The sequence below is a fragment of the Pararge aegeria genome, chromosome 3 (genome assembly GCF_905163445.1).
Source record: "Pararge aegeria chromosome 3, ilParAegt1.1, whole genome shotgun sequence".
Lineage (NCBI taxonomy): Eukaryota > Metazoa > Arthropoda > Insecta > Lepidoptera > Nymphalidae > Pararge > Pararge aegeria.
In genome coordinates, this window is record NC_053182.1 from 19,621,543 (window position 1) to 19,633,383 (window position 11,841).

An 11,841-nucleotide genomic window follows, 5' to 3' on the forward strand; every position below is an offset into this window, starting at 1 on the left:
ATGCAGGGGCTCAACAGCGACATGCGAGATTGAGATTTTAAAAGTAGAGGGGATATATAAGGTTAACAAATATAGTTTAGACTGCGATAAGAGAATATCTATGTATGAATCAAAAGTGGGTTCTATAACGTCAATTTCAATAAAGAAAGTAGTTATTTTGAACCGCTGACGCAAAATTTATCAGGTGCTATGTTTGACCGGTGCGGAAGCGGTGATAGCGCTTTGGATGGAGGAGGAGCTCGACTTCACATTCGGGGGGCTAAGTTCGAATCCCAGCACCTTTAACTTTTCTAAGTTATGTGCGATTTAAGTAATTAAAATATCACTTGTTTCAACGGTGAAGGAAAACATCGTGAGGAAACCTGCTTGCCTGAGAGTTCTACATAATGTTCTCAAAGGTGTGTGGAGTCCACCAATCCGCACTGGGCCAGCGAGGTGGACTACGGCCTCAACCCCTTCTCATTGTGGAAGGAAACCCGCACTCTGTAGTGGGCCAGTAATGGGATGATGTGATGATGATGATGATGATGATAAGTTTGACCTGTCTGTGTGAGTGAGTGAGGGTCTGTGGCATCGTAGCACCCGAACCGATATTGAAATTGTTTTTCAATTAGTCCGTAGTGTTCTTTGCTATGTTTGATGAAAATCGGTCCGAGATGGCCGCCGCCACAAAATCGCAAATTATATATTTTTCCCCCCTGAATTGGGCTTGACTAGTCAAATAATGTGCACTATATTGAAATGGAATGAGGAATATTTAGTAACGAAATTAATTTGCTGTCTGATCAAAAAGACAACACAAGACCAGTAGGTTTATTTCATTTTATTGTTATTTTATTAATTATATTTTATTTATTAACATTATAACCTTATTAATTAGTAAAATATTTTAAAAATTTATTTTGTAATGCAGCTGTATTTAAAATTTTAAATTTTGAAATTATTTGCAAACGTTGTGAAAACCTGTAATAAGCTGAACATTAGGTCACAACGTAGAAATTTGAACAAGAAAAAAATTATTAGCTGTCTTGAATAAATAAATAAATATAGCAATTTTATTTAATACAGCTTTAGTGTACCTAGCACATACACAAATAAACGTGTGTGTGTGCAGCCATGTGTGTTTAAGTCAGAAGGCTTGGGTCAATCTCTTCAACACTTACAAATTGATTACGATGCTAATAATGAATAAAAAAGAATATATTAGTTAAGAGACAAAACAATAAACATTTTCTTCTAAGGGTGAAACTTGACTGTTCTTGATTCGTACCATTGTCGAGTCCGCATCGAAGAAGCAATTATTTTTCGTGAAATATTTAGAAGAAGAAGAAACACTTTATTGCACGTATAACATACAGGAAAAGAAACAGTAAGGAGTATACAGTAAACAGTGTAGACATTGAAGACGGCCTTATTGCTGCAAGCAATCTCTTACAACCTTTGTAGACAGAATAAGTACTGTCTTGGCATTATCCCGTTCTCTTGCTGTCAGCAGCAGAACGGAATAGTGTCAAGAGTGAGGTATATATGTATATATATATATATATATATATATATACATAAATACCAAAGTATTCACGTAGCTATCTCTATTTATTTCAGGATTTCAGTTATAAAGGGTATGGTGTTTTCATCATCCATAATCAGTGGCGTGCACTTGGTTTCTTACCAGGGTATGCATACAGCAGAGGGCATAAAAAGACAAAAATCCTCCTCTTATACCAGTTATATAAACAATTCTGGGTAGGCAGTGCTTTTGTACATGTATGATTTGCACGCCACTGTCCATAATGGGTGAAACCTATGCTGTTTAAAAATTAAGCTGTATCGGAACATGAAACGAAGTTATTTTTTGAAGAATTCATTATATATTTTAGAGTATTAATTATAATAGTATTTGGTCTCGTACCTTTTCTTATTTATTTTATTTTAAATAGTATTGTAGTCTATTACTTTAATACGTGTAATCTTAGCTTTTACTTTTGTTATTCGACATCACTACACATCTTTGAGAACATTTTGGAGAACTCTCAGGTATGCAGTAGGTATTCTCACGATGTTTTCCTTCACCATTGAAGCAGGAGATATTTTAATGCTTAAACGGTCATACTCGTAACTTAAAAAAGTGATAAATGAAGTCGAAGTCATGCCCACCGGGCTATCACCGTACTTATTAAATAACAATAAATAAATCGAAAGAATATAGTAATTTTTGTAACTAATTCAATAGCTAGTAGGATTGACGGTTCATGAACGAAGGTTTTTTATTTTAAGACAGACTGGTCTAGGTAAGAATTTGTGCTCAAGCATTCCATCCATGTTGATTTTTCCTGTAAGCTAACTAAACTAAGCCCATTTGTTCATTTAACGTTTCTGCATTATGTGGTGCAGGTTCTTGAATATGTTTTATAGTTTCAGGCCACAAGGATATGCTGACATCTCAGAATACAGAGTTCTGTAGACTGTAATCTTCTTTAAAGTTTCTTTACAACAATTACACAAAACTTTTGCACCAATTTGTGATGTGTTTTTTCTATATTATATAGTTATCATTTATGCGCAGATTATAGAATTTTTTACGTTCACAAGAGCGTGTTGTAACCATGCAAAGTGAGCCAGAGACCAGCGAGGTTGTCGAGAAACAAATATAACGCAATGATCACATTCTCTAACATGATAAAATCATTTGTTGTACAAATGTAGGTATCTTTAAGTCTATTTGCTGTGAGTCTTCCATCGGTTCAAAAGGCAGATTGTACGAAGAAGATGACCTAGAAACTCTGTAGTCGCCCTTTTCACACATCGGCATGTTACAATCATTATGTGTGAGACGAAAACAACGCCGACTTCTTCCTAGCAACCACTATATTCTCATAAAGTTAAATATTCAAAGATATTTTTGTCATAGTGGGGATTTTTTTTTAGTAATTTAGTTAAACTGAAGTAAAGTTTTGTTAGTTTATTATTTGCGATTAAAAATAACAAACGTAAAATTACAAATAAGCTGTTTCAGCTCTATTATTTTAATAATTAAAAAAAAATTATAAGTTCGTATATTTAGCCTAACAAATTTGCTACAAGAGATGAAAGCGGAGCGGCTTCCACTCTGCTCCGTTTTCAACCCTCCCAAGACAGAATTTTAAAAATGATGATGCTAGAAAAGAACAACTGCTGAGTTTTTTTGCAGACTTCATCTCTGTAATATCTGCCTTCCATGGCGATTGTAGAGTCACTACAAACAGACAGACATGAAGTTACAAAGGTGCTTTTATTAGGTTCACTAGAAGTAAATAAATTTTAGATTTTAATTCGACAAATAGAAATAGAAATAAGTACTTCTTTTCTACTCTATTTCTATTGAATTTGATCATTATATGAAATGCACGCTACTCGTGCTCGTAAGTTTTAAACTCATTCTTTTTTTTATCGATTCGTGCATTATGTATGTTGACTGTGTCCTATCTGTCACAGTGTTAAAAATTAAAACGTCTTGGAAAGTAGCGCATTGCACTCACGGCAGGCCTCGGCGGCGGTGCTGTGTCCACGCCCATGGTTCCAAGCACGAGTAAGCACTGGGCACTGTTCACATTACATTATACACTGGTTCAGTCACGGGTGCTTGAGATATTGTGTTTTTTAATTTGAGCCGCGATTCTGCGGCCGCCCGGTAGCAGCCATCCTAGGGTTACTGAATGCTGAAACTGCGGTAGTGATGCGGGTGTGTCGATAGTTTTCGTCTCGATGAACGTGATCTCTGACTGATATATACTGGACTGGCTGCTCTATACAAATTACAGCTTAAATTTTGTTCCCATTTCAAGCGCTAAATGTTGCCGGAACTAACTAGTTCCTTGGAGACTCATATTACAGCTTCAAAACTTACAATTGAAAACAAATACAAATTGAATCACTTCTATGTTTGGTCTTTTTTAATTTGTGTACCTTTGGGATGCTAATATTAAAGTTTATTCATTAATTCTTTAGCATTCTCAGTGAAACTCCTCAAAGTTTTCTAGTGTGGGATGGGGACTTAAGGATTAACAACCCATGTCAGTTATTTAAACCTGGACCGACAACTGTTTCCGGTGTAGACAAGTGTCTAATTAAAATTTGCAGAAATTACCGGATTCCGGATCAACTTGGTTCCCCGGAAGAGACAACGAAGTCCTAAACTCTGGGCTATCACAATATTGTCACCATTATCCACCTATGAATGTCCCAATCGGTGAGGGTTTTACAGCGAGGCCTTACCACAATGTTTAAATGCATGAAGGTCTACGTATTATAATTGAGGCAGTTACTTTATTTTTCTTTTTCCACAACAAGTTTTAGGCCTTGACTGCTATCTCACCTAAAGGTAAATTTTAATGCATTCTAAGATAGTAACAGGTGAACCTATTAGGGCCATACCGGATTTAATATAACTGATTATTGGTTTCTACGTGACGTCGTACCGGAACGCTTAATGGCTTAGCGGCACGTCGTCCTTTTGGTATCATACACGTAAACTTATAGTTAATCGATAAATCAGTATGTTTTTCGACATCACTACAACTGCGCGCGCCGCCACAGCTCCGCACAGCCTCACACCTTTATCCCGCCAACGCAATGCATTTACGATCTTAACTTCTTTGTTATAGGGTACGAAATACTTACTACACAGTTTGCCCTTCATTTCGGGCGTATGGCCCAAGTCACAGACGCCGACTAGGTCCATGCTTCGTTATAAATGTCATGTTTTTTTAAAGGTCACCTTTATTTGCCTCTAGGCTTCTGGGCGGCGTCTGGGTGGCTTCTTTCGATGTGCGCTGTTAATTAATATGTGAGTGTCATGTGTGCTAACTAGGGACCGATACTCTATGGGATCCTTTATGAGAATCTATAGATTATAAATTTTTTTAATAATATTTTGAATATTAACTTAGAAAATGTCTAAAATATTATGTTTAGTAATACATGACATTAGTTACTCACCGAAAATTGTTCACACATTGTTTCTGGAGGATGATAAAGTCATTGAAATTAGTTAGTAGTAAGGCTAGCCTTGTATTTAGTTTCGAAAGCCATAAGTAATGGCTCTTGAAGCTAAATGCTATAGATCTATTCTTATCTAAGCTATCTATAAATAATTGATAATCTTTAGAAAACTGAATGGAAAGAAAAATGAACGTTAGAACTGGAGGATGCAACGTGATTTTCACCTTCAACTTGGCTAATTCTGCTGATTGAGTAAATGATGTATCAATTATGTTGACGTTTTGCATGTCTTGCATTTCATTTGAGCACAAATAATTTTGTGATATTCACCGATTTTTTGGTTGTAATTTTTTTCCTGTTTCATTATTGTTTTAAGCTTAAAGTTAATAAATAAAAATAAAAAATCCTATTGAATCTAACTATAAGAGTACGAGCTACGCTCGGAGTACAGGTTAGAAGCGCAGCGATTCTCGGAAGGCAAATCGCCCGTCACTTGAACACTCGAGGGCGGTGTAGTGAGGGGTGATAACATTCCCGTACATAAGCACTAATAGCTGTGCCATGGTTATGCTTATATAATGGCGGGACGTCAAGTGGTGACGTCACTGACATTCGTCAGGGATCAACTCTCTACTCGCTGTCTATTTTTTACGGCTAGACGAGCGGTAAAATGAGAGTAGGCTTTAGAAAGTAGATTCTTTGGAAACTGTTTAAAGATAGACCAGAAATATATAGGATTTTTCGAGGCAAACCATTGGATTTACCTAGTTGGTCGAGTGGTTCAATTCCCAGTTTGTTTCAAATTCCAATTGTTCGATGTTGGATTTGTTTTTTATGAAATTATTAGTACCAGCCCAGGTTTATGCAATTAATTGGCTTTATCACTAAGCAGCCTTTATTTGCATCAAAGCTATGGAGCCCAAACTAAGACAGCGTGGTAGTTCTGACTCTGTCTCTCTTGATTTGTCTGTATCATACAATGATGTATATGCTATATTTGTTTTTGAAGGGAGCTCCGAACACCACGCCCTTGTGCCGCCCGGGTCCAGTGGCTCACTGAGACACGTCTGATGTCGTCTGTCCACTACGTCAGTTTTGATTCCTACTCCTTAGTCGTTCACTCTTGACATGGCCTCGAGGTTGACGATAATCTATTTTTTTCTGGATAATGCAGTCTTCATCGTTTCGGGTACATTGGCCTATAGAGGTTTGTGTTTCAGCTTCTATTATGCCTTCCATTTTACCCTGGACAACGAGTCGTTCCAGTAGGTGTTTGTGCCTAACAATATGTCCAAAGGATTCGTATCTGTACAGTAGACGATAATCTCTTTGACCTTTTGTTCCTCCAGGATCGACAAGTTAAGCTGTCCATGGAATCCGCAACAGTCGCCGCCAGCACCACATTTCGAGTGCATCGATTTTACGACTTTGATTACAATATCCTAATTTTTGACATAATGAAATGCAAAACCACGGCCTCAATGGGTAGTACCTACCTCAACATCATCATCAATGCACAGGTCTACAGAGAGAACGAAGTTCGTATACCATCACGCAGGCCCAGTGCGGATTGTTGGACTCGACATGCCTCTGAGAAGATTCTGGAAAACTTTTAGGCGCGCAGGTTTTCTCACGATGTTTTTCTTGCAGTTTCTTGTTTTTCAGGCAAGTGATATTTATTTGTAAAAAACGCTCATAACTTAGAAAACAAGTACCTACCAAGTGGTGGTGCACTTCATACATTCACAAAAGAGCTGTCTACCTAGATTATTTTATATAACTCTTACTGAAAGGGAATTGTTTCCAATAAAGTTTTCCATGTACCTGCTTAATGCACACCCTGGTCGAGGACCCTGTCCACTCCACTGCAACCTATCTATACCAACACAATAGTACCTTGCGGTTTTCCACGCTGGAATTACCGGGGCGTTCTAGCGATTCCAGCACCTTGGGACCCCAACGTCCATTTGTTATGTGATCAGTAGTAAACAACATTGTCTTTGTTCGAATTGGCCTTTAACAAACCTTTCATATTTTAGTAAACTACTGACAATTCAGTCACTGCGAACACTAGCCAAGTGATATGCTTACAAGATAATGAGGTAATCCACTGAACTTGGCCTCAGTACCAGTGTGGGCTGTGGCATTGAATCACGTTGATGCTGAAACCTTACGAAGTTTCAGTAAGTACCTCGTACCTACCACGAATTAGTGCCGATTGTATAGAACCTACGACCTGCGTCATTATTCATTAGTATTTAGTACATAGCTGTTTTTTTTTTATTTTAAGGTTTAGTTTTTTTATTGATAACGTTATAAAAATGCTTATAGGTAACAAAATAACTAATTTAGCTGGATTTAATAAGATACTACAGCAAACCACTGTTAGCAAAACTACTATGTGCAACACTTATATTTATTTCATTAGATCAACATTATGTTATTTTATAAGCAATTTTAATACATCACGTCTGTGTGTCTGTAGTGTATCAACTACCGCTTTGGAAGGCAGATACCGAGAAGAAGACATCAAGATATTCAGGAGGTGCTCTTTACCAACTTTAATACTTTAGAGTTTTTACATGCTTAAAACATTTTGTAGATAAAGAGAGTTCCATATATTCAGTCAATCACAACTATTTTGGTAACTTTACGCAATTTTAAATTTTGCAACTGAATATATGATTTAATTAACTAATACAATGGAGCGCAAAGGTAGAAAATTCAATTTGGTTTCCTCATCGCTATATAGCAATTTCTTCCAGGCAACCAAAGGCATAAAAGAAAATGCTATAGATAAACAAAGTGTAAATGAAAACCGAAATAATTCTTTACAGGCTTTAGAGGTACATTATGGTCTCTGAGATTTATCTGTGAAACCGATAATACCGATAACTAATAGTTTTTGAGTAAACCACTGCCATTATTTTTACTGAGAGAAATCAGATACAGCTCTAACATCACATGCAAAATTAAAATCAATTGACTCATGTCACTTTATTTGGTACGCTTCGCGTAGCAGAGCGATACTTTGCGCGTGTCGGTCTTTTATCTTCAGTAGGGTTGTCAAAAGTAAACACTTCGAATGTTTTGAATTGTTGTTGTTTGTTGGTATCTGGTTTTTTATCTGTATATTATAAGTATTTAGTAATAAAAATCGTTTTGATGGAAAAATAAATATGCTTCTTTTGATTCAATATTTTTCCTTATGAAATATACTTATTCAACAGTATTTCGTGATTTGGTTACACGTTGTATACAGCAACTCAATAAATACATAGACGTCATATCGTTTTTCAACTCTTTACTTTTATATATCATGGCGCATAGTTCAGTAGTATGTTCAGGCGAATGTGTTAAGTAACACGATTAAAGCTGTAATTTCTGTTAATTGCATTAGTGGAGAAGTTAGATATTGCTCGGTAAGACAATTACAGCTAAGTAAGTAACCGAAGACAAGAATCTTCGTGCAGTGCTTGTTTCCAGTAATGTATTATGAATCCGAACACATTCGGAAATTGCCAAACATATGTGGTAAAAATATACGCGCAAAGGCGGCTTTATCGCTTGAAGCAATCTTCTCCAGACAACTTTAGGTTGAAGGAATATGTTACGGAAAACGGGAGAGTGTAACAGGCTAGTTAGAAGAAACTTTGGGTAGGTGGTGCTTCATATTATGAAAATGTAACGATGAAGAAAGCAATGTTCCTTTTATTTAGTAATGAAATCATGTTTTAAGCTGTCATAACAATAGAATCTCCTTCTTGATTGGTAACCTCACCGCCAAAATGGAGGCTAATAACCTAAGTCGGCAACACTTGATGTAAAGCTAAAAGGCTATTTCATTTCCACGTTTCCTCATCATCATCATTATATAACCCCATATACAAGGTAACCAACTACAGGGCGCGGGTCTCCTCTCACCATGAGAAGGGTTTAAGGCCGTAAGTCCACTACGCTGGCCCAGTGCGGATTGGTGGACTGGTACTCTCAGGTATGCAGGTTTCCTCATGATGTTTTCATTCACCGTTGAAGCAAGTTATACTTTAATTGCTTAAAATGCTCATAACTTAAAAAAGTTAGAGGTGCGTCCTGGCATTCGAAGTTTCGAACTCGCCCCCCCGAATGTAAAGTCAAAGTTTGAGCTATCACCATTTCGGATGCTCTGAGTATCTTGGAAATGTTATCAGAAATTACGTATACTGGAGCGTAGTATAAAGTCTTGTATGAAGAATCAGAGTAACAAACATAGCTTCATATTTGCGAAACACATGTTCTATTATATCAAGAAGCACACAGGTTGTCTTCTGATGAAGATTAAGATTGGGTGTGTCCACGTCTCAAGATGCTGATTCGTGGACACACCCAATGCTGGAAAGTAGTCTATGTACACCTTGCACTAGGTGAACAGATGATATCAGCTCAATCGCATGTTGGACTGGAAATTTAATTCCTCTCAACACTCTTTGAACCCCACTTCACACGATCATCATAACGTTTTGTGTGAGTGAGTGAGAGAGATTTATGTCAATACGTGAGATCACAAAGAACTTAATATTACGAGGTAAAATTGTTACTATAAAGTCTGCAGAAACAATATTTCAAGAGTTGCTACAAAGTTTAGAATTATTCGTAGCAGTTCTACGGAAATTTACTACGACGCGACGAGGCGAGGCATGATTAAAATAACTTTAATAATAAGAAGGGGATGTTCTCGTTTATAAATACAAGTATCATATTCATCTATTTTTAGAATCGTATGTGAAATGTCAATGGAGCTATATAAGCATTAGATCGATAGTCGTAAAATGTCAGCGACAATTTGACGACAGCAATACTGTTTGATTGGCTTTAGATTGAAACACAGTCATAATATTGTAAATTTAGCTTAGATTATAGACTTACAGCTAAATAATGCAATAACACAGGCTTGTATAGATATTGCCGAAATATCATCAAATATAAATACAAATATTTTGACGGCCAATTGGCGCAGTGGGCAGCGACCCTGCTTTCTGAGTCCAAGGCCGTGGGTTCGTTTACCACAACTGGAAAATGTTTGTGTGATGAACATAAATATTTTTCAGTTACTGGGTATTTCTATGCATAGTATAAGTATTTATGTATATTATTTACACAAACATTAATCAGTCATCTTAGTACCCATAATACAAGCTTCGCTTAGCTTGGGGCTAGATTACGATGTTTGTATAGTGGTAGTATATTTATATACTTTTATTTTATATTAGAATAGACCTACCACCGTGCCGGTTTGGAAGGTAAATTCCACCAAAAAGAAACCGGCACGTTGAAACGTTAAGATAAAACTTTTTTCCTCAATAGTTTAACAACCTAAAGTATTTATTATTTGTTTGTCTGTAAATACTTGATTCCACAAAGATTTACGAGCCTACCTACACCAGCGAATTATTCTTATTTGCAAGGGTTTGTTTTTCAATTAGTAGATATTGTGGGCAAAAACGTCAAGAAAGTAAAATTTAATTTGTGGTGGTGATTTCAGAGTTACTATCTTACTTTAATAATATAATTACTCAAATAAATAATAGTTTAGTAATCATTCAAATAACTAACCTGTTTAAATTTTTTTGTCTGGCATCTAGGCCAGATATTCTTCTTAGAACAGCCTTTTATTTTTACGGGAACTTTAACATCCCGTTAAAAGTTAAGAGTGATGTTTATAGAACTTCGCTTATACATATGTTAGTCTTCTAACGGTTTTAAAAATTTTGAAAAGTTATTTTAAATCTAATGTTTTTATTTTTACGAACACGGCACCGTAGGAAAATTATGTTGTTCACAGAAATATGTTCAGTTTATTAAGTGCCTATTACAAATTAGAACTTCTCATCGGTCCTCAACGTGCGTGCGTTATACGTTGCCAGGTCCAGTCGTCGGGTTTGGCAGCGGAATCTCTTCCGGAGATTCTTGACACCCCTTGCCCCGCCGTTACCATAACCGCTAAACGCAGCAACCCCGCACCGGTAAACGCAGCGTAGGTCGGCCCCAAACAAGGTGGACAGATGACATCAGGCGAGTAGCTGGGAGCCGTTGGAGGCAAGCGGCCCAGGACCGTGCATTGTGGAACTCCCTACAAAAGACCTATGTCCAGCAGTGGACGTCAATTGGTTGAGATGATGATGATGATGACAAATTAGAAATGCTAATTAAAATTATATCTATAGAAAAACTTAAATTGAAAATTAATAATCTAATTTTATAGTTACCTGCTATTTAGAACAAACTGGAAATATAGCTACATTACTTACATCATATAAAATCATGTTGTGCGTCGGTGAAACTTGTTGCTTTCTCCTTAACAAATGGCTCGCCGCGAAATTATCTATACCACTTGCCTAAATATTAATTTAATTATAAAAGATTTTAGTATAGTCAAAGTAATTTTTTTGTTAATTATAGTCTTATTTAATTTATTTTAAGTTTTAAGATCAAAGAACTCGGGAAAAATTAAAAACTACGTTCAAATTGACAAATGAAATTCCATAAAAAACACCTCGATTTTACATGAGTAGGTGACGCAAAAAATATTTCGCCCTAAAATATTTTGACTCAAATGAAAATGTACCGAATTCGTGCACCATTCGGAGCGGGTGCATTCAGTCAGTGTGCGATAGATACTAAGGGGGAGCACGCTAAGGGTGATATCTAGGGTGGGTGGCTAGTCTAGGTGACCGACGGTCGGGCGGCTGGCGCGATGATTTTAATTCAGTTAGCACTCAGCACAATAGTCTCCATGACGTGCCCTCACATATTCATTCGACTTAGGTCTGCTTAATATACCAGCTTTCTAAACGTTATAATTTTTTTAGACTGCAATCTAACCTA

The 11,841-nt window shown here is 36.6% G+C and overlaps 1 protein-coding gene across 1 annotated transcript in view; it reads right to left on the minus strand.

Annotated features, from left to right (window-relative positions):
* LOC120637450 (dual specificity tyrosine-phosphorylation-regulated kinase 2) overlaps positions 1 to 11,308 on the minus strand; it is a 71,675-nt gene extending 60,367 nt beyond the window's left edge. The window contains exon 1 of the mRNA XM_039909299.1: positions 11,265 to 11,308. Within this exon, the coding sequence (XP_039765233.1) occupies positions 11,265 to 11,279 (15 nt within the window). The 5' untranslated portion in view covers positions 11,280 to 11,308. The remainder of the gene's footprint in view (positions 1 to 11,264) is intronic.
* Between the last annotated feature and the right edge of the window lie 533 nt (positions 11,309 to 11,841).